Source organism: Rhineura floridana, chromosome 14, assembly GCF_030035675.1.
Source record: "Rhineura floridana isolate rRhiFlo1 chromosome 14, rRhiFlo1.hap2, whole genome shotgun sequence".
NCBI classification, from domain to species: domain Eukaryota; kingdom Metazoa; phylum Chordata; class Lepidosauria; order Squamata; family Rhineuridae; genus Rhineura; species Rhineura floridana.
In genome coordinates, this window is record NC_084493.1 from 18,053,676 (window position 1) to 18,078,633 (window position 24,958).

At 43.5% G+C, this 24,958-nt stretch overlaps 1 protein-coding gene across 1 annotated transcript in view; it reads left to right on the top strand.

Moving 5' to 3' along the window:
- NTRK3 (neurotrophic receptor tyrosine kinase 3) overlaps nt 1-24,124 on the top strand; it is a 554,024-nt gene extending 529,900 nt beyond the window's left edge. The window contains exons 16-17 of the mRNA XM_061595098.1: nt 20,440-20,598; nt 23,567-24,124. Of these exons, the coding sequence (XP_061451082.1) occupies nt 20,440-20,598; nt 23,567-23,752 (345 nt within the window). The 3' untranslated portion in view covers nt 23,753-24,124. The remainder of the gene's footprint in view (nt 1-20,439; nt 20,599-23,566) is intronic.
- The last annotated feature ends 834 nt before the right edge of the window (nt 24,125-24,958 follow it).

A 24,958-nucleotide genomic window follows, 5' to 3' on the forward strand; every position in this document is an offset into this window, starting at 1 on the left:
CATCCATCCATCCATCCATCCATCCATCCATCCATCCATCCATCCATCCATCCATCCATCCATCCATCCATCTTGTGTGTGTTGCCTGGGAGCTCCCACTCTGCAATCTGGAACGGTGTTGGGTCACTGGCTCCCGCAACCTGATGCTGGTTCAGATCATGGAATGGGAGATCCACCCTCCCAGCCTAAGGAGAGGCCCTTCTGGGCTGCAGGGGCCCTCGGCCAGGGCCCAACCTGGCCACCTGCTGGTGCCAGGCCTGCCTAAGTCTCCAGACATGCGGGCTGGCTACTATTGGGCTTTGGACCAGATCAACCATGATCTGATGCAGCAAAGAAGCTCTTATGCTTATGATTACCTCTTGTTTTAGTGGCCATGTAGTTGCTAGTTCAGTGCGTCATTGTATGGCCCAGCAGATGTCACTGCAGTGAAACCCTCAGGACTCATCACCAGGCAGAGGAGGGAGAAAGTATATGATGAAGGGAGCAGGTGGGTTTGGGGGCTCATGCTTGCCTTGCATGCCCTTGCCTTTCTCTGTTGCCACATCCATGCTTCGTGAATCTGATATTAATAGAAAATAGATTTTCAAAACAATCATGTCTAATGAATTTTGTATATTATTATGATTAATGCCAAAGCAGCAGCGGAACTGATTATGTGGCATCCAGAGGACTTTAGAAGGGGGAGGGGGCTTGTTTAATTCATATGTCCTCTTTTATAGAAGCAGATGCGGCGGTAGCTGATATTGGCAGGGGCCAAACTGGGAGAAAGGTAGTTGACAATCTTGGAGGCTATGGCATGTAATGAAAGAGCAAAGCAATCTGAACAAAGATGTTAGAATTTGCATTTGGGGAATTCTAAAGAAAAGTGAGCTTTTCAGAGAAACTAGCAAAATGGTGTGTGTGTGTAAAATGTATATATATTGCAGAACTGGTTGTCACTCTCCGCCCTGCTCAATTTTGTTCTTGACCTCTGCAGGCCTGTTCAGTGTGGCAGTCATCATCCCCCGCCCTCAAGCCTGAGTCATGTTGGTTGCTAGGCATGCAAATAGAAATGAGATGAAGATGGGATGCAGGGGAAGACAGTGATACTGGATTTCTCTATGCCATTCCAAGTGGAATTGGGGGAGGGGCTTCCCAGTCTTGCAGGGTTCCAGACCGCTATTGCCTTTCCTCTCTCAGGCTTCTGTTGATCGTTCTGCTACCCACACTGGCAAAGTTAGCTCAGTGCAGACCAACCTCTACATATATTTCAAATTTTGCTTCAGACATACCTATCGAAGCTCAAATGTTGAGGGTGGCCATTCTGGAAGTGGGGGGGGGAGTCAGCTTTTCAATGGTACATGGGCTGTTTATACTGGGGGCCCTTGGCAGGTTTGTGAAGCTGGGAGGATGCTGAAGAAGCTTCTCAGATTTGGAGGCTGGTCCATTTGGGTAAACGAGGCGCTGCTCCACCACCCTCAGTCTGACCTCAGCCAGCCCCCACCTGCCTGTCTCCTTTCCTTACAAACAGTCCAGGGAGTGGCATCGGCTACCAGCTTCCTCCTCCTCAGTCTCAGTGTTGCCCTTGTAGAACTCAGCAGCGATGAGGATGGGAGATGAAACTATAATTAGTCAGCTCTGCCTGTCATTGGCTCTGACTCTGCCTACTTTTGGGCTCTCTATCTTCTGCCCCACCAGCCCCAATGGGCTCCTGCCTCCACTGCAAACTTGCCTAGGAGTCACTTCATTTAGTTTAGTTTATTGCATTGCAAATCGTATTGTGAACACATAAACCACCTCCCATGTTGTTGCTGCCATTTCTAAGCAGCACATGTGAGAGAGGGCCCTTGGGTGTTGGTGTCTTGCTGAGCCAAAGTGATTCATCTCAGGCTCTTTTGAGGTAGCAGACTTTTACTTCTAGCAAAACCCCCTGCATGTCTTCATTTGCATAGGTAATTGGCAGCTTCTTAATGGCTCATTAGGATTTCTCAAAACCATGGGATAGAAACTAACCTGAGCAGAGAGGAGGAGGGGGGAAGACAGGGTCCCCTTTTGCAGATTAACACTGGCAAATGCAAGTTGATTTCAGATGTATGGGTCATAAACCAAGCAGATTGTTTAAAAAAAGAAAATAACCCCCTTCCAGTTAAAGTGCTGGGCCTCAGCACTAGCGTCGGATTAATTCAAAATGTACCTCTGTAGGAAAGACAAATGAAAACTTTGAGTCATATTATGTCTAAGCAAATCTGTACTGTATTTTCCTTTGATTGCTATATAGTTCCCTGGTGTTCATCTTATTTCAAAAATATTTGTATCCTTCTCCCAGACTTGGATCAGGTCTTGGCAGGTTTGGAGAGTTAGGCCAAAGGTGCCTATTTGGGATAAGTGATGCCATCAAAATTAACAGGCTGGGGATTTTTGCAGCTTGCAGCCTAGATGTACTACCCCCACCCCCAAAAGAACACTCAGGACACCACCTTAGATTTATGTTATTATACAGCCAAGAGAGTTGGTTGTATACTATAGCCAGCATGGATTTTTCACGTTCCGCAATGTTAAATTGAAAATACCCCCATGCCATTCTGCTGCTTTCCATAAGTTCATTTCAAAGCAAAACCTTACAAAACTTATAGTCCTGAACTCAGAAACGCTTGCTTAACAACTCTCTAAATTTTCATGGCAATACACAAAACACTCGGAGAGAATCGAGAGTTCAAAGTGTAAAACAAGAGGGGGAAAATCCAGACCCCTGTTGGATTTTTTTTGTCAGTGGTCTCACAATTTGTTGAAATTAATTAAACATCAGCTTTCACAGAGTACCTGTAATCCTATGACTGACCTTGCCCCATACTCTGACCTTCATCTTCTGCAGTCTAAAAGTTAAAAAAATGCCTGGCTGATTTTTAATTAATTTAAGAAATATAACATTAAAGTCAATGCTAAGCATGGGCATGCTCAGTAAGAACCAACTGTCAGTGTTCAAAAAGCTAGACTCACAGCTGTTTGGCTTGGCTAATCACGGAGCCACACCCACACCAGATCTTTATTTCACTTTAAACAGTCATGACTTCCCCCAAAGAATCCTGGGAAATGTAGTTTGTGAAGAGTGCTGAGAGTTGTTGGGAGACTCCTATTCCCCTGACTGAGCTCCAGTGGCCAGAGGGGTTGAACGATCACCCTTTCTTCTGGGGATTGTAGCTCTCTGAGGGGAATAGGGTCTCTCCTAGCAACTCTCAGCACCCTTCAGAAACTCCACTTCCCATGATTCTTGGGGTGAAGCCATGACTGTCTAAAGTGAAATAAAGGTCCAGTGTGGATGTGGCCAGAAACAACTTTGGTTTAAATATTTGTGGGAGACTACATGTGCCTGCTGTAGAATAAAAAGGTGGGGGAGATCCTGAAAAACAATGATACTGTTCACAGTGTTTTCCTTTTGGAAAGGAAAGGTGCTTTCCCTCTGCCCAGTACCCACCCACCCAATCTCCTCCCCCTCCCTTCCCCCTTCCTGTCCTCCTCCTCCCCTCCCTGCCCCTCTTCCAGGTCAGTTTCAACTATCCTAAGCATGATTGCACAGATGTAAATCCCACTGAACTCAAAAAGCATGCAAATGATCAAACCTGCCCTCCTCTCCTCCCTCCTATCCCCTCCCTTTTGCTCCTTCCCTCCCCCTTTCTTTGTCCCTCCCTCCCTCCCCCTCCCCTTCCAATCCCCTCCATCCCCAACTCCCTCCCCCTGCATGGTCAGTTTTACCTATGCAAAGCATGATTGCATAGGAGTAATCGCATTGAACTCAAGAAGCATGTAAATGATCGGGCCTGCCTTTCCTCTCCCCATATCCCTTTCTCCTCTCCTTCCCCCTCTCTCCTTCTCCTCTCCTCTCCCTTCCTCCTCCTCTCCCCTCTTCCTTCTTCCTCTTCCCCACTCTAGCCCTCCCTGCCTCCTCCTCAGATCTCAGAGAGGAGGTCGGTTCTCCTGCTCCCCTGGTGCATTCACTATAGTGGCCCAATTACCCTGCTTTTTAAAGTTTGATAGAAATATTTGTAGGCTTATAAGTATGTTCTTAAACTGCAATGATTTTTTTTTTACCTATTATTGAATATTTATTTAAATATAAATTTTGGGGGGGAAACCTGCAGGCCAAATCAACCAAATTTAACCAAAGTCAAACTGTCAGGGCAGGTGAAGTTCTATCAAACTCTGGTGGGAAAACATTCCCTCCAGCTCCCTGGGCATATGACCAGCCATAGGCTGTAGCTTCTCAGCTAAGGATGAAGAGGAAATACCTCCTTGCTAAGCAAGCCTAGGGTGTGTACCTTACCCATGCACCCGGGCCCCGTTGTACTGGTGTTCACCCAAAATGCTCAAGCAAGGCCACATGGGACACCTCCCAGTTCCCCCTAGGCCTAAAGCACCAGGAGATACTTAGAGAGTGCCCTTGAGTCCCCAACCCGTTCACCTGCCTGAACTTCACAGCAACAGGCAAGCAATCACACCACTCCAAGTGCCAAACAAATTAAGCCCCACAATATGGAGTAGGCAAAACAAGAGGCATGCAAAACTCCAATCCTCCCCCCCCAAAAAAAAACTGTACTCAGCCCCTAAACAGCAACTGGCAAAGCCCATACTGAAAGGGAGGGAAGGTGGGTGCAGCCAAAGTCATGAATAGGGAGTGCTGGGTGTGGAACTGGCTTTTAAACTCAGCTCCCCATCCCTGCCTGCATGGCCAATGTGGCCTTGTGACCTCTGCCCCTCCCTTTGGGCCAAACCACCTTCATCTTCCTTCTGAAGGTAGGGGTTAGAGGCAAATGTGCCCCTGCATACAGTGGGAACAATATTCTCAGGAGAGCTTTCTTCTTCAAAGTGCAAATCAATATTTATGACGATTTCATGCTTGTGTAGCTTGTATTCATCAGGCTAGGTGCTCAGCCCCTGTGTCTTGACGTGAGCCAAGATGCTGAGGACTTGTGAGCATTGGAGTTTGTGCTGTATGAACATCGATGCTGTGAGCTTCCAGGAGCCTCTAGATACCCCAATATGGTGGATGATCTAATTTAGAAGAAATTGTGCATGAAGTGGAGAGGGAGATTTTTTTTCTCCCTCAGTCATCATACAAGAAGCCAACGGGAGTGAGATCCAAGAAGCACATCTTCTCACAGCTCATCGTTAAACCATGGAATCCACTACCCAAAGAGGTGTTCATTAGCTGATGGTAGGGTGGCAGCAATAACCTGCCCTCCTGACAGCTGAGTTGGTGCTGCTTACTGGGAGGCATGCAGTGGCAGGGAGGCTGGTGCAGTGCAAATGCACTGGCACAGCCAATCCAGTGTTCTGACTGGTGCGTTTTTGTCACACTGCCCACTGCCATACCCCTTGACCTCTCACCATTCCTGGTAGGCAGAATCAACTCAGGTATCAGGAGGTCAGGTGAATGCTACCACCCACCATGGCATCTGCTACTATACGTAGTGATGGCCACCAACATGGATGGTGATTTAAAAACAGATTAGATAAATCCATAGAGAGTGTGATCAGTGGCTACTGCTCTAGTATTCATAATGGCTATATATGATCTCTAGGACCGGCAGCACTTGTGTCTGAATACCAGTTGCTGAGGTTCAAGTGGAAGAGAGTGATATTTTATTTTAATCATTTATTTAACAAAATTTATACACTGCTTGTTTGTAAAAATAAATAAAAAACACCTGCTAAGTGGTTTACAAAAAAACATTAAAATTATTGATAGAATAGTTGAAAATAAATAATTAAAAACTAGTAATTAAATACCAGTTAAAACAGCAAGAGATGAAAATGATGAAAGCATATCAACTTTGCTGTGACTGGATATTCACCTGTGTCCAGCTGGCTGATCCATTGGGGCTCTGGGGCACTGTCCCACTGCTCTCTGTCAGCCCTCATTTCTCTACCTCCTTACTTAAAACAAGCCACAGAAGGAGGGAGGAGGAGGAGGGAGGAAGTGCCTAGTGGTGGCTGCCACTACTCTTGGCTGCAGTCGCTGAGCTGGAGGGAAGCATTGCCGGTGGGTGACAGGCATTTGAGGTGGGAAAGGAGGAGTGGGATGGAAGGAGACTTTGGCTTGCATGCCTGAGGAAGAAGGAGACACCCCTCCTTTCCTGCCTTAGAGGCCTGCTGCCTGCCAGAAACTCCTGCAGCCCAGCAAACGTGGCCAAGAGCAGCAGCAGCAGGCCTTGCTAGGTACTTCTTCCCTCCTCCTCCTCCTCCTCCCTTCTGTGATGTCTGTGCCTGCATGCTGAAAACCGGAGCCCAGGCCATGAGTTGCCTCGTGATTGAACTCATTGCCGGGCAGTCCAAAGGGCCAAGCCAGGCCATCCAAGCTGCTACCGCTACCCTGCCTAGGCCACTTACTAGCCTCCCAGCTAGGCTGCCACCACTGCCACTACTGCTGTTGTTGCTGCTACCCTACCTAGACCGCTTACCTAGAGCGCCTACCTTGCCCACCTTGCTTCCTTCCTCCCTCCTCAGCCTTGAGCCCAGCATGGCATGGTCACACTGTAGCTTGTAGCACCACCTGTCTGTGGCCAAACAAATGGCAGTGTGACAGGTTAGGGACTTACAAAAATGTATTATATATAGAGAGAGAGAGATTACAATTTGTAGCCTAAGGAAATAAATAAAAGTGATTTTGCTTGATTTCACTCAAGATGTGACTCTCAACAAAATATGCTGTATTATGATCACATTCACCATTGCCAAAAGAGGATGCTAAACACTGAACATTAAGCACTGTGCTGCAGCAGAGAGACTCTCTGAGGAAAGTCTGACAAATCTAAGGAATGCAAAAAAACCCAACAACTATAAATACTTGGGGGAAAGGAGGGTAAATATGATTTAATAATGCTTACAGAAAATAAGGCAAAGATTGTACTTAATGGGATAAAAAATCTGGATACATTCTTTAATATTCTATAGACAAATAGCAAACTCAGTTCTCCCAGTGCAGATCCTAATCCATGCAAAACATTAGCATCCATGCACAAGGTACCAGCATGCTTTGAGGAATAGGAATGGAATTTTCTTATCTGCACAGTTTTTTTTTCTAATTGCCATCTTGCTCCTTGATCTTGACTAGAGTTTTTTTTGTTTATTGGTTCCACTAAAAATATGAACAATTCTCATATAATATATAAAATAGTATGTGCATTATTATGCATATAATTATTATACTCATATTGCAGAAATATAGTATCACACGGGGCTTGACTTTTTTATATACATTTAGTGGAGGCTGGACACTAAAGTCTGAACACTAAAGTCAGGATCATTCAAACCATGGCATTCCCAATCTCTATGTATAGATGTGGAAGTTGGACAGTGAAAAAAGTAGATAAGAGAAAAATCAACTCATTTGAAATGTGGTGTTGGAGGAGAGCTTTGTGCATACCATGGGCTGCAAAAAAGACAAATAATTGGGTGTTAGAATAAATTAAACCAGAACTATCACTAGATGCTAAAAAGATGAAACTGAGGTTACCATACTTTGGACACATCATGAGAAGACATGATTCACTAGAAAATACAATAATGCTGGGGAAAACAGAAGGGAGTAGAAAATGAGGAAGACCAATCAAAAATGGATTGATTCCATAAAGGAAGCTATGATCTGAACAGGGTGGTTTATAACAGATGCTATTGGAGGTCACTGATTCATAGGGTCGCCATAAGTGGAAATCAACTTGAAGGCACATAACAACAACAACAAAGTGGGGGCTGGTCTATTAGGGTGAATAGGGCATTGCCCCACCAACCTCAGTCTGCCTCCACCAGAATTGCCTTCTTCCTTACAACCAGTCTGGGGGTGGCTCTACCGGCCAGCTTTCTCTTCTTCCTTAGTCTCAGTGTTGCCCTTGTGAACTCAGCAGAGAGGAGAATGAGGACAAAACTAGAATCAGCTGGCTTAGCCTGTCATTAGCTCTGGCACTACTTACTGTGGGACTCTCTGCCTGTTGCCCTACTGGTCTCAATGGGCACTAGCCCTCACTGCATATAATATATGTGTTTTTGTGTACAATTGTGCATGTAATTAGTCATGTGTCTTTTAAAAAATGACATGAAAAGTACATTAGTGGCTCAGACATAAGAGGGTGCTCAATGCAAGAAGTGATCTGATCTCGGGATGACCTCCCAATTTCAGTTCTCAGTTTCTCATTTTTCCAGTCTTAAATTCAGTTCTCCACCTTTCTGCAGCAATTTGCAATTCTTTGTTTTTCAAAACAGAAATCCTCATGAAAATTCTTCAGCATTTTAGTGTGGATTTCTCTTAATAAGTACATTTTTGTACACATTGTTGCAAGCAATTTATTCTAATATAATGCATTTTTGTATGTTATTTTGTATGTTATTTTCACCAATATATTCATTTTTATACACATTTTCCACTAATACATGCCTTTTGGTAAACATTGCTTGGTTGGAGCACTGCAACGCAAAATTTGGATAAGTGTGAATTTCGAAGGATGGCTGTGTTTGAGTTCTCATACTGTTTTGGAAAGTGCAAATTTGATAAATTCGGTTTTAAATGCAAACTGAATCAAATTTCTCCCCCATCCTATAGGCAAAGCTTTGTTGAGTAGGAACCACCCAATTCCATGTATAAATCCGTTTAAAAATTCCTGCTCAGTCCCTGTGAACCCCAAGGTTTGCAGAGGTATAAAAGTGGGAGGGGAGGGTACCGAAGAGGAGAATAATCTCAAAACACTCACTAAGGACAGGTAACTGTGTGAATAGGAATATTCCACATTGCAACCTTTGGTTGCTGGTCCCATTTGTGTCTTTAATAATCTGTAAATTATGACAAAGCCAATTATGTGTATATGTAAGATGACTAATACACAACTCATCTGGTACATAACCATGCCTGTAATAATATCAAGTTGTTTGAAAAAGAATGGGGAATACATAAGAGCTCTTGGTAATTTATCAAGGTTCTGAAGACTGTACTGCCCCTTTTTGGCAATTGGCAGAAAGAACTGCTGTTCCATGTTACTCTGTGCTGCAGATAAATGGAGGGTGAAGGACTTGGTTGGAATCAGGTGGCATAAGAGGCTATTATTTTTTATTGGAAAGACTGGTATCCTATCACAATGTATTCAATAGGGCTTATTCAAAACAAAGTATTTAACTATAGGAACACAGGAAGCTGCCTTATACTGAGTTAAATCGGTCCATTTGGCTCAGTATACTGTTTGGCAGTGGTTCCTTAGAATTGTTCCTCCAGTTCCACCTGGAGATGCTGAACCTGGGGTCTTCTGCATGCAGAGAAGATGCTCTACCACTCAAAGAGCTGCAGCAGTTCCCCTAAAGATCAATCAAAGCAACTAACTCAAAGGAAAGAATTTAATAACAGCCAATACAAGCAAAGATTGTCAGCTAAAATTGTGCATATTACAACATAATGGCTTCGATCTTGACTAAGGCTGCAATCCAATGCATGTCTACTCAGAAGTAAGCTCCATTGGGTTCAATGGGACTTACTCCCAGGTAAGTGTATATTGCAGCCTTAGTCTGCTTAAAATAGACTGATTGCATTCAGTGGAAGGTTAGGTTAGTCCACTATACGCTCCCAGAGTGGTATAAAATCGGGTGCCCACGCCCAGTCAAGATGTCAACAGAAACAAGGCCCTGACTACCACCTGCCAAACCTCCAAAGACAAGGATCAGTGCCTTGAATAACAGCTTCATTGAATGGCCAGCTTTATGCAATGGGACACAGTCCTTCAGATAACCCTGGTCCCAGGCCATACTGCAAATTGTAGGCAAAATTCAAAGAAACTAGAAGGTCTTTTTAATTAGTTTTGTGCCAAAACAAAATCTCTTGTCCCCCCCACTGCTCTCTGTCAATTAATGTGAAAAGAAATTGCATCCAAAAATTATCAGAAGGGAGAAAATATTTTTGTGAAATCCTCATGGGTGGGGCTTTTGATTTGCTTTCCTTACTTCTGTGGTGACTGAGGGATGTTTGTGAGTGTCCTTTCTTTCATTCCACAAATCATCTCCCCAGTAGTCTACACTCTGTAGCCTCCCCAGTTTCTCATATTTAATTAAAGCTCAGGGGAAGCCAGCATGAGATAAATCCTCCTTTGGGCCTTTTTGAGATCAGGAAGCATGGACAGCTGGGGAGGCTGCAGAGTGATGGGAAAAGTTTTAAAAGAAAGAAGCACACATACATGTACCACCCTTGGCAATCCCCTAACGATAAGCTAAGTTCAAAATAATGAAAGCCTCTTTCATAGAACATGAAAACTTTTGAGAAACCAGACTGGGTTGGGCACAGTACTGGCACTTTGATTATCAAAGTGGGTTTAGCATGGCGTGGGTCGTTAAAGAGCAAAGATAATTTCCAAATCATTTTGGATTCAGGTCCGGACTCCTTGTTCACTTCCATCCCTGTTACTGCAAGAACCTGCAGCTTCCTTCTCTCTTGGCATACTCCAGATTGATTGATTGACTAGTGTGAGTGCTCAGCTTCCTATGTACAGAAAATTCATAATGATTCTCTCTGGAGCCAAGGATGTGAAATGTAAATTGCCTCTACAAGAGAGGGAAAAACAAAGGCTGTTTTCAGACTGAGGCTTGTTAAACTCTGCACAGTTTTCTTCCAGTGCTTTTGGCAACCCGTGCTTCTCCTGGTGACTCCAGGTGCTCCACACAGGCATGGGAATTTGTGCTCATTGGATTATGCTGTTCTTGAAAGAATCCTTCAGAGCTCCAGAGGTATTGCTGCTGAGAAGAGGATTTATAATACTCATTGGTAGGGATGGAAAGATCGGTCAATTTCAGTTCTCTCTGCTCCTCATTTTTCCCATCTTAAATTCAGTTCTCCACATTTCTGCAGGAATTTGCAATTTTAAAAAAATCCTCATGAACATTCTCCAGCATTTTAGTGCTAACTTCTAATAAACACATTTTTGTAAGCCATTTTCTCATCATACAATGCATTTTTGCATGTTATTTTCACTCCTGTATTCATCTTAACTACACTTTCCCCTAATATATGCATTTTTGTAAACATTGTTTGGTCGGAGAACAGCATTGCAAAATTTGGATACGTGTGAATTTCAAAGGGTGGCTGTGTTTCGGTTCTCATATTGTTTTTGGAAAGTGCAAATTTGATAGATTTGGCTTGAAACACAAACTGAATCAAATTTCTCACCCATCCCTACTCCTTGGCCATGACTCACCTAACATGACAGCTGTGCTCTCCCTCCATAGTTGGAGGCAGTATGCTTCTGACTACCACTTGCTGGAAACTACAGGAGGGGAGAGGGCTGTTGAACTCAGGTCCTGATTGTGGGCTTCCCACAAGCATCTGGTTGGCCACTGTGAGAACAGGATGTTGGACTAGATGGGCCTTTGGCCTGACCCAGCAATGCTCTTTTCATGTTCTTCACATCCAGTTTACATTGCCAGCAGTTTACCTGCTTTAGGCAAGCTGTTTGGGGGGTAAAAAAGGTCTTCATTCCTATTCTGAGCTCTAACCTCTGGAGCTGGTCTGGTTTGAGAGGCTTGGTCTCCTACGGGAGTGAAAATACTGGGACTTGACAGGCCCCCAATAAAGCAAGGCAGGGGTGTATTCGTCCAGGGTCTCAGGAGGCCTTAGATGTAGATGTGACCTGTATCTTATACATTATATATTTTGCCATGAACAAAAACTTCAAAGTTGTGTTTTAGGATTATAAACTCTTTCTCTAAAACCTGTTCAGGTGCCTCCCCTCATGTGAATAACTTTGTTCTCCCCCCTCATAGATGGTCCCCTCTTCCTCTGACACATCTCTATTGTGATTTGCTTTTGAGTAGACATATATAGCATTGCACTGTAAACCTTATTACCCTAAAGCAGCAATATATTTGGGTGCAATACATCATATTTCTGTAGACTTTATGAATATTGTCCATTTTCTTCTCTTTTTAGCCAGTTTTAGTGTTTGTAAGCATCAAAATGACTTGATTTATGCAGTCTCTCAAACATACATATTTCTAGAATAACTTTCATATTTTGAAGGAAAATGTATAGTCCCGTCCTCATCCCCCTCCCTTCTAAATGCTGGCATCTCTATACGTCTTGCAGTGGAGAATATCTTATTACTTTCTTAAATTACATGTTCAAAGATTTTTGTGATTTTCTATTTCTTCCAGTTCAGTCTAGCATGTTATCTATGACCACATCTCCTGCTAAAATAGTTTCCCTTGCATCAAAAACTATTAGAATGTTTGCAATGCTCTAAAAAAGTAATTTGTTTTGCTCAGTATTGAGCATATATGCAACCCATTCTGTTTCTTTCCTTGATGTTTTCTTTTTGTTGCAACATATCGATCTGCTTTATTCAAACATATGCTGCTAATCTCTAAACTGAGATTCTTTATGTCAATGGGCAATCTTTGTCTTAGTTATACCAGATGCAGCAGAATTATCCCAATTTGCAACCCCCCCCATGTTTGTAGGTGAATGAGTAAGGGTATTTGTTAGGGGTGTGGATTGTCTGTGTGCACCCCAAATTATAAGGTGAATCAGCATGATTCAGGGAAGGCTTTCACATTTCCAAGTTAGAGTGAGCCATTAACAAGATCTCTCAAGGTGGATCAGGGGTCCCCTAAGCTTCCAAATGGTTCTGTGATTCAGCTCTCCAAAAATACACACTGTTCTTTTTGCCCCTGATTCCACCCAGAGTTCTTAGAGGGAAGGTGGTGGAAAGATGGGAAGGAATCATTTGTTTTGCTGGACACATCTAGAATTTACTCACAATTAATTGTTTTCACAGGGCTCTCCAGTAACAGTGATTAGGGCGAGAGACTAAAAACTGGGGGTGGTGTCCAACTAAGTTTTACTCAGAGTAGACCAGTGAAATCAGTGGACCTAAGTTAGTCATGTGCAATAATTTCAAGGGGTCTACTTTGAGTAGGAATAGCATTGAATACAACCCTGAGTGTTTTTCACAAGGATCTATGGCTTCCCCTATGCAGGTCAATAGAGGGATCTCCATCATATCCCCAAAAATCTGTTGGGAAGGTCCAGAAGCCCACCCTCCACCGACAACCGTTGGAGTAACAGGTTACTTTCTGAGAGGTGACATTTTCCCCACCCCAGTATTTTCCAAGGATTTATACTATTTTCCCATCCCTTTTCCTCTATACAAGTCAATGGAGAGAGATTTCTGTCCCAAAGTAATATGTGCAAGGCATAGAACCCCCACCAATCAATGACCCTTAGGTTACAGGGTCATTGCTGGGAGTGACATTTTCCCCACCTCAGCCTTTTCTGGGAATCCGTGCTCTTTTATTCCACCCACCAACTCCTCATCCCTGTAGCAACAGGATGTTCCACGGCTGTTTCTCCCCTACAGTCAGTATTCTGCTCAAGTGGGGGCCCCAATGGGTTATATTGAGAGCCATCATGGACCTTTAGGATTCTAAGCCCCCTAGTTCCCTGTCATGACTCCAGACAGGCCCCCCAAATATGTGAGCCTCAGAGATGGTGGAGTTAATTCCTTCCCATTGTGATCAAGATGAAGGGGGGGGAGAAGATAAAATGGAAAGAAACAAAGAAAGCTGTTCTACCACTTCCTGTCCTAGATGCAGCCAGCCAGCAGATCCCCCCCCCTCTCACACACACACATACATACATCTACCTACCTACTTACTTCTGGAGAATTTTTTTATTCCACCTCCAAAGGATTGCTCTGTTCTTGCTCTGATTTTTTTTAAAGAATATATAGCAATTAAAAAGAGGAGATATCAATTCCCCATTCTTTCCCATTAATCCCTCTAGCCAATATAGAACCATCTAAATTTTCAGAATGGAAAATCGTCTCTGCATACCTGAGCAGGGCTCCTGTGTTCCACCAAACCACTATATCTCCGGTTCGTTTCTGATTTCTGGCTTGATCCTGTACTTTGCTTCATTAGCATCTCCTGTCACAATTCCTGTTGGGTAATTGTTTTCTGTCCCTGCTTGCTGTTGTTATTTCCCATTGCTGTTTTCCCCCATAATGATATTCCAGATATTTTCAAGTTGGTATCGCACGATCTTGATTAATTAGTCACACATAACTCATTGCACTGTGATTAACTACATGCATCCCAATGGATCACTTCTACCTTCCTCGAAATGATGACTAATTTTCCCAACCAGAAAAGATCACAACTTAAAGAAGTATTGTACAAATACACTTTGAAAGCCGGGTACGGAGGACCTTCAGAACAAGGATAGTCCTTGCATGGAGGGAGAAGTGGGATTGATCCTGTTGACCCTGCACTCAGCTTTCTGAAGTTGCCCGAGTCTCCTGGTGCCCAAAATTTGAGGGGCAAAAAAAGGAAAGGAAATCATTTTGAAGGAAGTTGGATGGTTTCAAAGTGGGAGAAAAAGATGGGACCCAGTTATTATATTTATTTATTTCCATTGATGAATCCCTTCCTGTGAAACATATAAGAAGTGGTGTGGCATCCCATTGTACCTCACCCCATCCGATCCCGTCCCACTTTGAACATGGGGGTCACCTGAATAAAGCCTATGCTTCTAGAAGCAGTAGGGACAGGGTCAAAATTTGATCCAGTTTGTACATAAAGGCAAACCTGCCTAATGCTTGAGTTCTGAAACAAAGCACAATGAGGCACAGTCGTCCTCTGAAATCCACACCTCCAAACTTTGCAATGTAGTACTCCAGCCAAGTCACGTGTGTTAAGAAGCATATACTAGGGGAGTGCATAAACATGCATGTGTTTATGAAAATAACATACAGAAATGCATAATATTAGGGAAACGTGCATTGTAAAAAAAGTGTGTATCAGGAGAAATTTGCACTAAAATGCTGATGAATTTTCATCAAGATTTTTTTAAAAAAACATAAAAGGATGTGGAGAATTGAATTTAAGATTGTGGGGAAATGAGAACAGAGAGAAAATGAAGTTGAGAGATTTTTCTGGTAAGCATGTAGGGTTTCATTTGCACAGTCTTTGCAGATGACCTGATCAATGTCTGGCACTGAGGAGTGGGGCCATCAGGCATAATTTTCCTTCCCTTTCCATGAGTTTGATTATCCCCAGAATTAAGATTGCCTCTGTATGGCTTATGGGTTCCATTAAAGAAAGTGCAGAATGTACAAATTCTATTTCAAATTATTTTGATGTCCTTATGATTCATCTGTAAACATAATCCAAAACATTAAGGCTAACTCATGACTATGCAGAAAAGCAATGTACTATAACTTAAAAGTGTTGCATGCTGCACATTTACATTACACAATATTGCTCCAGTTCTCTTATGGAATTAATCAACCAAAGTGCTAAACCCATCCAATATGCAGTGCTTATTTTACCTTTACAAAAGCACGTTTTATAAATCACTTTCCAGCTCTTGTATAGCTTAGTAGCTCTGTCACACAGTCCAGGAGTGAATATACTGCACAGATGTGAATGTTTCCATTCCTTTCTGTTTACTCAGTTATTTCCTTTCGTAATTGTCTCTTAGCCCATAGCAGTTGATAAGCCAGTGGTTTTAAGAAGTCTATACATCAGTTCATTGTAAGCTAATACTCAGGATTTCATATGTCCTGTTTTACAGCCACTAGGGATGGGAGAGAAATTCAGTTCTGTTTGCATTCAAAGATGAAGCTTCCTAATTTTCACTTTCCGAAGGAATAAGCAAGCCGAAACACAGCCATCCTTAAAAATTTGCACTTGTCAGAATTTTGCAATGCTTTTCTCCAGCTGAACAACAATTACAAAAATGCATATACTAAGATAAAGTGTGAATAAGCATACAAAGATTTGTTAATCTGGAGACCCATTATGGGTTTACGCACATACATCGTGCCAAATCTTGGCCTGTGCATTAACCCTAATTGGAACCTTCAGTTGGGGTTCACTTGCTCCACAGCAACCCAGTGGAATAGAGAGTGATGCATAACCACATATCAATGAAAAACCACAGACTCAGAGCTGTAACTGAAATGAATATACCAGTTTATTGATGTACAAAGCTTAATGGCATTATAAGATTGATGAAAATGAAACAGAGATAACACTTGGAATCAAAGCAACTTAAAGTAATTTAAAAAGTTACTTAAAGAAATATGATATATATTTGCATAAGCTAATTAATGATGATATGAGCTAGCAATAAAATTATAAAATATGAACTAATAGTACATTCTGAATAAATCATATATTTTCCTCCTAACTCTCTCCAGCCCAACTATACATGTATTGTTTCTCAATCTTGTTTCCTAGAATATTGTATTAGGAAAAGTCAGTCACATAGGGCTGTTTTCACACTGTACCTTTATTTCGTTATTCCTATGATTTCTTACCTGGTAGTTGACATATTTTATTTGATATTTCACACAATGTAAAAGCTACTAGTGGAAATCTAGTGGAATATAGTGGAAGTTTAATGCTCATTTCCATAATAAATGGTCCCAGAAATAATCTGTTCACAAGCTTGGGAACCAGGAAAATCATGGGAGTTTTCTGCTAGCTGCAACTGCTCACATTATTGCCATCCTGGCATGCAATGGGTTCCTGTCCTTTAGGCTCACCTCATTTTTCCTTTTGCCTGATGAAAATAATATCAGTATTCCGGCGTAGGCGCAGGTAGCAGTTTCTCCTTTCTCCTTTTCCCACACAAACCCCCGTGTGTCCAGACCTTAACTCAAGCTGTGAATTATGGAGGAACTACAGTGCACATGTGTATAACAGATGAGGGATGAAACAAGGCATTGTTCATTGCAGCTGTGTGAGAGCCATTTGTGTGAAATGCCGGTATACGGGCCAAAAAAGCCGCAGTTCCTTAATGCTTGTCACCGCAGTGTGAAAGAAATTTTAGAAATTGGGACAGAAGTGCTACCATTTTAATCCACAAAATTGATGCAATAAGGCCCATGTGTGAAAGCAGCCTAGGAGTGGGTTGGCAGGGCAGAGCAGATAGCAGCAAGAAAGGAGAATATGTAATCCAAAGGCAATTCCCAATGCCAAGAAGAACTAAGCTGAAAATAAAAATGTGAATACCCCTTTTATATTGATCAGCAAGAACTAGACCAGGATGTTGGACTTTTCTGTTACATTTGCATTCATGTGGATGGATCCCCACAAGATGTAGACTATAATCTGTTTGGGAGGGGAGAAAGAAGAATAAAAGAGCCCCTTGCTTTACCAGTGATTTTCCAAGCAGGCCCCTTTGACACGCCTCAGCGTTAGCCTACCAAAACATATTATGCTTTCTCTTTTGTTACTTCTTCACATAGTATGTTACTGTATCTCTTATCAAGATGCCAGAGATCCCCATTTGTCTGGCTGGCAGCAATGACAGTCTGCTCAGAAATCCAAGCCTCTTTCACCCCAAAATGGCACAGCTAGGGCAAAAGGGTCCTCCATCTTGTTTCATGATGGCTGCCCTACTCTGTGCATTCACTTGCTGTAACTGCCGTATGCAGACCACATGCAGGCCTAGCAAGAAGCGGATGAATAATATTCATGATTAGAACAAGTTAGGGGAAATGTCTTTGCAAAAAATGTGTCTGTTAGGCAAAATTGCATACAAACATGCATATATTAAGAGAAATTCATCGTTAAACGTGGATGACTTCAAAGGATTAAAAAAGAAAGACACATTCACAAAATGCTGGCAACCATTTATTCTGTTCACATCGTGGGCTGATAGTCACAGAACAGTACCTACCCCCTTTATAAGACTGTGGAGATCATGATGACTTTCTGTATCTATTATAAGATGAGTAAGAATGGTAAGGAATTATGGAGTGCAAAATGCAAGAGTATAGATAAACAGGTATTTGGAGTGATATATGGTGGGTGGGATGGGGACAGATGTTGTGTATAAGGTGTATAAAATCAATACAATATTTTTTAAAAAATGCTGATTAATTTTCATGAAGAATTTTAGAATAGACATTTGCAAACTGATGTGGAAATGTGGAGAACTGAATTTAAGATTTGAAAAATGAGGAACTGAGAGAAACTGAAATTGACAGATTCACCCCCTCGCTAGTCTTCACAAAGAAACACTAAAAAGGTGATTTTTCTTTTGGTCAGGGAACAAATGTTGTTCTCAAATAAGGAATTTGGAAAAGGACCCTCCTTTGCTCATCCCAAGCCATTTTACACCCTCTTGTTCAGACAAATTCACAGGGGAGAATGCTGTTAATGGCTACTAGCCATTATGGCAGTGTTCTACCTCCACAATCAGAGGCAGTGTGCTTCTGAATACTAATTGCTGGAACCACAAGAGGAGACAGTGCTCTTGCACTCAGGTCTTGCTTGTGGTCTTCCCATGGGCATCTGGTTGGCCACTGTGAGAATAGGATGCTTGGCCTCATACAGCTGGCTCTTCTTTATGTCCTTATGTTCTCCTTTGGATCCCAAAAGCAGTCATTCAGACTTTGTCCTCAACTTGTTTCATTTCATACTCATGAATTCAGGCTGTTTCCCTCTGCTTTTATGCATCCACCTGGTGCACAGAAATAACTGAAAAAGAGGGATGAAACTGGTCCCAGAACTCTTCTCTCTCCCTCTCTCTCTCCCTCTCTTGCAGTCCCCTAGAGGGATGGAGCAGTGATGCAGATGTTTCCAGAGCTGGGCAAACATCATTGCTTCAGAAGCACAAGTCTTTTAATCTCCCTCATTGTGCTCCCATCACCATGGTGTACGTAAGGGCCAACTCATCTTCCAAAGACTGCAGCTGCAAGTTGCTCGTGCGCGCACACCGTGACTTCAAAGTGGATTGATGCCATTTTATAGACTTAGTAAAAAGAGAAAAGGCAAAAAAAAAAAAATCTAGCACAAAAATAACCCTAATAGGGAAAGTGGTTCATGCTAAAAAAAAAAAAAGTACATAATTTAAACCAGAAAATCCAAATGTCTATTCAGATGTATTCTATGTATTTTCATCAAACTGCAGCGATGCCAAGATTCTATGGAAGCCGAGGAGGAAAAAGGAGATTCCAGAGTATCTGAGCATAACATTCCCACCATATCATGAGGGCTGGTTTTCCCTCACTCCTCCCTTTGCAAAGATGACTTGGGAGGGTGTCTTCTGAAAGGAGGGGTTTAGGGACTGGCATGTGAAGTTCCTCTGCGGGAAGCGGAAAGAGCAAGCCTTTATAGCCTGCTCCACCCTCCCTGACCTCCTTGTGTTTTGTTTGCACCCTCCCTCCCTCTCTGTGTGCAGTATGGGTAATGCCAGTTGTTTCTAGAGAGCCCAGGTTTGGTTGGACCACACTTTTGGGGACCCTTCATGTTTTGCCTACTTCATACTGTCGGTTTGAATTTGTTTGGCTCTTAGGGAGAGGTGTGGTTGTTGCCTATTAAGATATGGTATATGGGTAGGTGAAGTACTTGGGGGGAAATTACTTAGGTATACTGAGGCAGCATTGGGTAAGAGCACACACCAGGAACCGTCCAACCCTTCAGGACTGGGGGGAACTGGGGGCTGTTGCCCCTTGTGGGCTGTCATTCACATCGGGGTAAACGCAAATACAGCAGGGCCAGGGTGCGCATGGGGGATCCACACCCAAGGTCACCTACCAAGGAGGGAGAATTGTTTCACATCCTTGGTTGGGGAGGAACAGCTATTGGCTGGAACACATGCCCAGGGGTCTGGAGGGATCTTTCCCTACTGGAATTTGCTGAATTCCTCACCTGCCTGTAATTTTTAATCTGGTTAATTGGAGATGTTTAATTGACCTGAAACCTGTTATGTTTTTATAAATATTATATTAAAACCATTTTCATGTCTTTGCAGGTGTGAGGACAATTATTCTTTTATGTTAAAAGCACACACAGGTTTCTAGACCACAAGAATCCAGAGGTTGCAGAGGCTTAAAAGACCAAGAGTATTGGAGGGAGATGTCCCTCTCACTTTTTGCTTCTGTGGCTTTTTCATTCCCCTCTTCTTTAATATAATGGAGGGATGATTTTCCATTACACTGAATGGATGGAGATTTAAGAGGTTCAGAGGTGGGCCATATTCCGGGCCTTGCATTAGCTTAGGAAAAATGATCCAAGGCTGTTAACTTTTTTCTCCAAATCATTTTCAAGTTTAATCCAAGACAAGTTTAGGAGAGCTCACCCATTCACTGATGTGTCAACATCTCCCTGCCTACAATAAGCTAGCATATCAGGATGAAGCACCATAGCTGAGACTTTTCCTGGAGATACTATTGTTTGGTGTGAGTGTAGCATTCAGCCACACAAAATGACCCTACCCCTGGTCCTATTTACAGCAGAAGTGTTACAATGATCTGCTGTTTGTGGAGACCTAGTCTTACCTGACAGTCACCCTGTGATCCCATGGCTGACAGGGGCTTCAAATCCCAGTTTCCTGTTTCCTTTGCCAACTGTCTACCCACTTCACTATGGTCTCTCTTACAGTTCTAATAACCCATGTCTTGCTGTGCTTTATGCTCCACCATGCAGGTTGGAGGACATACCATGCTCCCCATCCGTTGGATGCCTCCTGAGAGCATCATGTACCGGAAATTCACAACAGAGAGTGATGTCTGGAGTTTTGGGGTGATCCTCTGGGAGATCTTCACATACGGGAAGCAGCCATGGTTCCAGCTCTCAAACACAGAGGTATTGGGCATATTTTTGAGGGGGGGTAGGTGAAGAAATTGCCTGGCATGGCAAGGGTAGGCATTGTTAATGCTAAAAGTCTGGAGCTGCATCCTACTAGCCAAAAGCTGCAAAAGGCAGAGACTGATGAAAGGTGCAAGAAATAACATTTGTAGAGATTGAGCTGGAGGCAAGCAAGCAGATTCCCCAATTTTATTTTTCTGGACTTTTACATCTTTAGCCCTGAGTCTCAGCATACTGCCAGGTAGGACCATAGGGAAATAACACTGGAAGGAGTGGTCTGAAACTGCAAAGAGAGGCTATATTTAGAGGACCTTGCAGAAATATGCTGTAATGCTTAGCAGGAGGTGCAACTGATGTGGAGTGAGATGCAAAACTGACTGAGGGGTATGTGGGGAAATGTGCTCATATTTACACTTCTGTCTTTCTAAAAGATTTTCAGAAACTTTGCTTTTTTAAAAAAAAAAATGAGCATGTGCATTTCCTGCTTTCCAAGTAAATATCCCGTAATTCGTTGACAGAGAAAAATCCAAGGGGTTTCTGTGCCTAATGCATGCTCAGCTATGCTCTCAGTGCAGCCCATTGCTGCTGTTTAAGATAAAATGCATGCTCTCTCTCTCTCTCTCTCTCTCTTTCTCTCTCTCCCCCTCCCCTCCCCCCCTCTCTCTCCCTCTCTCCCTCCCTCTCTCTCTCTCTCTCTCTCTCTCACACACACACACACACACACACACACACATATACACACACACACACATACAACATGCATTGTGGGGAAACACGTGGCGTAGGTTTGATGAGTGAGTTTGTCAGGAGGAAAATACAACCCTGTTTCCAAAGAAGCTGATCTTAAGTGCATCTGAGGGACGAAATAATGTTAAGTGTGTCATTAGGAAACATTTCAGTTTTTCTTTTTTAAAATAAACATTTCCTATTTGAATATTTCTACGGTTTGTTTTTAAAATTTGACTATGAGGGATACTCTTGAAAAAGACCTATACATCTTGGGGGGGGGGGCTGTGCCTTAGTGGTGGAGCATCTGTTTTTCATGCAGAAGGTCCCAGGTTCGAATCTCTAGTATCTCCAGGTAGGATTGGGGCAGCAGGGGTGAGATCCACTTCTGTCTGAAACCCTGGAGAGCCACTGCCAGCCAGTGTGGGCAATACTGATCTAGAAGGACCAATGGCCAAATTCTGTGGTTACTTCACATTTCACTGAAGGTGAAATTGCACTGCAACCTTGTACCTGCTACCTAACGGAAGGGCTGGAGCCATCACACTGACAAGCTCCTCCTGCTGCCTCCACTGCCCTCTGCTTTGTGATAACAACACTTTGTTTGCTTGTCATGTTTTTATCACCCCCTCGCTTTCCCTTCCCTTCTCTTTCCCTTCAACAGAGATTCTTAATCTTTCCACCTTCCCACGATTTATATGCAAACATCAGAGTGATAAGCATCTGCTTGGATGTGTGGCAGCACCCATTACTATTCATAAGCGATAAACTCTGGGCTCCCCCTTGCTGGGTTTGGCTACTGTTGTTTGAGATCTGTGTTTATCGGCAGTGCGTGCCAGGTCATTGGGATGCCACTGTGATCCTGCTCATCAGCTCCAGACGCTCTCTCTCTCTCTCTCTCTCTCTCTCTGTGTGTGTGTGTGTGTGTGTGTGTGTGCGTGTGCGTGTGCGTGTGTGTGGCAACCAGGAATAACAGCTGCCTGACAAATAGCTCCCTGGTTCTTTGCCCAATTTTACATCCTATTCCTCTGCAGATCGGGATTCAAACCATCATGTGACTGGGGAGCAGATGGGAGGGGGGAACAACAACGATGATAGAATGATCCCCCCTCCGGTCATCCCTGTGAAGCATCTGCTTCACGCAGTTCAACCATTCTGTTTCTCTTGTTAGCTTCAACAACTGGCTGTACAGTGAGGTTGTGAGGGTTAGGGCTCTCTCTTTTTCCTTTCTTCCGTCCTTCACAAAGTGAGTTTGATTTGAGGGGAAATGTGTTCTTTTCTCTGTTTCCTTTTCTGAAAATGAAGCCAATGACCCTCAGAGGGGAAGACTGAGCAGGGCCCGGGCCTTGGCATCACTGTTGCATGCTGGGTCCCCACCACAACTCCTTTGTGTGGGGGTGGGAGTGGAAGCCTTCTGATTTTCATGGCGCAGTGATCCAAGGACTAAGTCTAGCCCTCAATGTGATGGTTAGGAGTTTATCAGGATCCCTAGAAAGGCCCATCGAATTCTCTCAACATTCTACTAGAGGAGGAATGGGGAACCTTTTCCAGCCCCAGGGGATGAGTGGAGACTGTTTTCACTCTCTCTCTCTCTCTCTCTCTCACACACACACACACACACACACACACACACACACAAACACACACACACACACACACACACACATCCTCCATCCAGGTAAGCAAAAGTCACACTCAAAGTTCAAGGGCACCAAGGGAAAGGGCCGTAGCTCACTGGTAGAGCATCTGCGTTGCATGCAGAATGTCCCAGGTTCACTCTCCGGCATCTCCAGGTAGGACTGGGAAAGCCCCCTGCTTGACACCTTGGAGAGCCACTGCCAGTCAGTGCAGACAGTACTGAGCTAGATGGACCCAAAGTCTGACTTGGTATAAAGCAGCTTCCTGTGTTCCTATGTATTCCAGACATGTAAAAAACACTCACGATGGGTGTGTGAAACAAAGCCAGGGAAGGGTGTCACATGGGGAGGGGGTATGACCTGGGGGAAGTCCCAAGGGCCAGATAGAAAGGTCTGGAGGGCCACATTTGGCCCCTGGGCCTGAGTTTCACCACCCCTGCACTAGAGGAATCTGTAGTGTTGAAATGAAATTGGCAGAGATCCAGAAATGCAGTCAAGCTCTTTGCCAATGGAGGGGGGGGGACGACCCAAATGGGTAAGTATAGAAAGGGTGGCTCAGGAGGATGTATGTGAGTTTTCATCTCTTCTGTTATGCTTTGCAGGTCATAGAATGCATCACCCAAGGCCGAGTCTTAGAGCGGCCTCGAGTCTGCCCCAAGGAGGTTTACGACATCATGTTGGGCTGCTGGCAGAGGGAGCCTCAGCAACGACTGAACATCAAGGAAATCTACAAGATCCTTCATGCTCTGGGCAAAGCCACACCAATCTACCTGGACATCCTTGGCTAGCAGTGGCCACTTTCCTGAAATTGTCGCTCTGCCTTTCTTCTCCCTCCCCTCCCTCTCCCTTGACCTCAAGCCAACATGTTCATATAAACTCAAGTGCCTGCTACACATACAACTCTGAACAACGACAAAAAAAGAGAGACAAGTTGATTAAAAAGAAAATAGGAAGGTCCCGGCAACCCACCTGTAAAACAGTCTGGCTTATATATATATATATCTAGAGATAATATATATAGAAAGAAATATATTCACCTAACACAGCAGAAGCTGCCGTTGCAGGAGAATGTAAAACATTATAAGCAGAACGAAAAAGGAGAGAGAGAGGAAAAAAAGGGGGGAATCCTTCTAAAAGAAAATGGGAAAACAGAATCTTCAACTCGAGGTGTGGAATGTTGAGGTTCCAGCTGCTGGGTAGAGCTCGACCCACTTGGGAACACTGAGCGATAATCCCGCAAAACAAAACAAAAACTAGAGACACTGTGCCTGATCTGTTGCTACACTTTGTGGTTTCATTCCCCTGGCACGGAACTGGAAAAGACTAGGCTCTGACCCAGGGTGATGCCCCCAGGAAGAATGTCCTTTTACTGGTCCCAGCCACCTTCCTATCTCCTCACCCCCACCCCATCTTGTACTTTCAGCATTTGGGGACAGATGCTGTTCCAAACGAGCCCCACTTTGCTGACTCTTTCACACATATAGACTCTATACAGTTTTTGGAACGTATACCGTTCAAAAGGATTGCATCGCCTACGGGTAAAACACAAACAAGAATCGGAAAACAACCGCTGGACCACAAGGAAACAAGAATGGATACAGCATTTTTTTTTCCCATTCCATTTTTTTTAAGTGTTCTGGGAATGCTGCCAAGGACCTGAACAGCCGTCTATGACAGCCATACAGGGAAAAGATGTACAGGGAAGAGACCCTAGGCACAAACCCCTGGATCTTACCACTGGAAGAATTCTCCATGTGTACAGATCCAGCAGTCACAACCGCAACCTCGATGCAGCCTTTGGTTCCAGACAGGGTGGCTTGGAAGCCATGATCTCATGGAGGTAGTCTGGGGAGAAAGAAGATCAACTTAATCAACCCAGTCCTTCAAATATGTGTGTGTGTATGTGTGTGTGTACAAACATACATATATTCATACTCTCTCTCTCTCTCTCTCTCTCTCTCTCTCTCTCACACACACACACACACACACACACA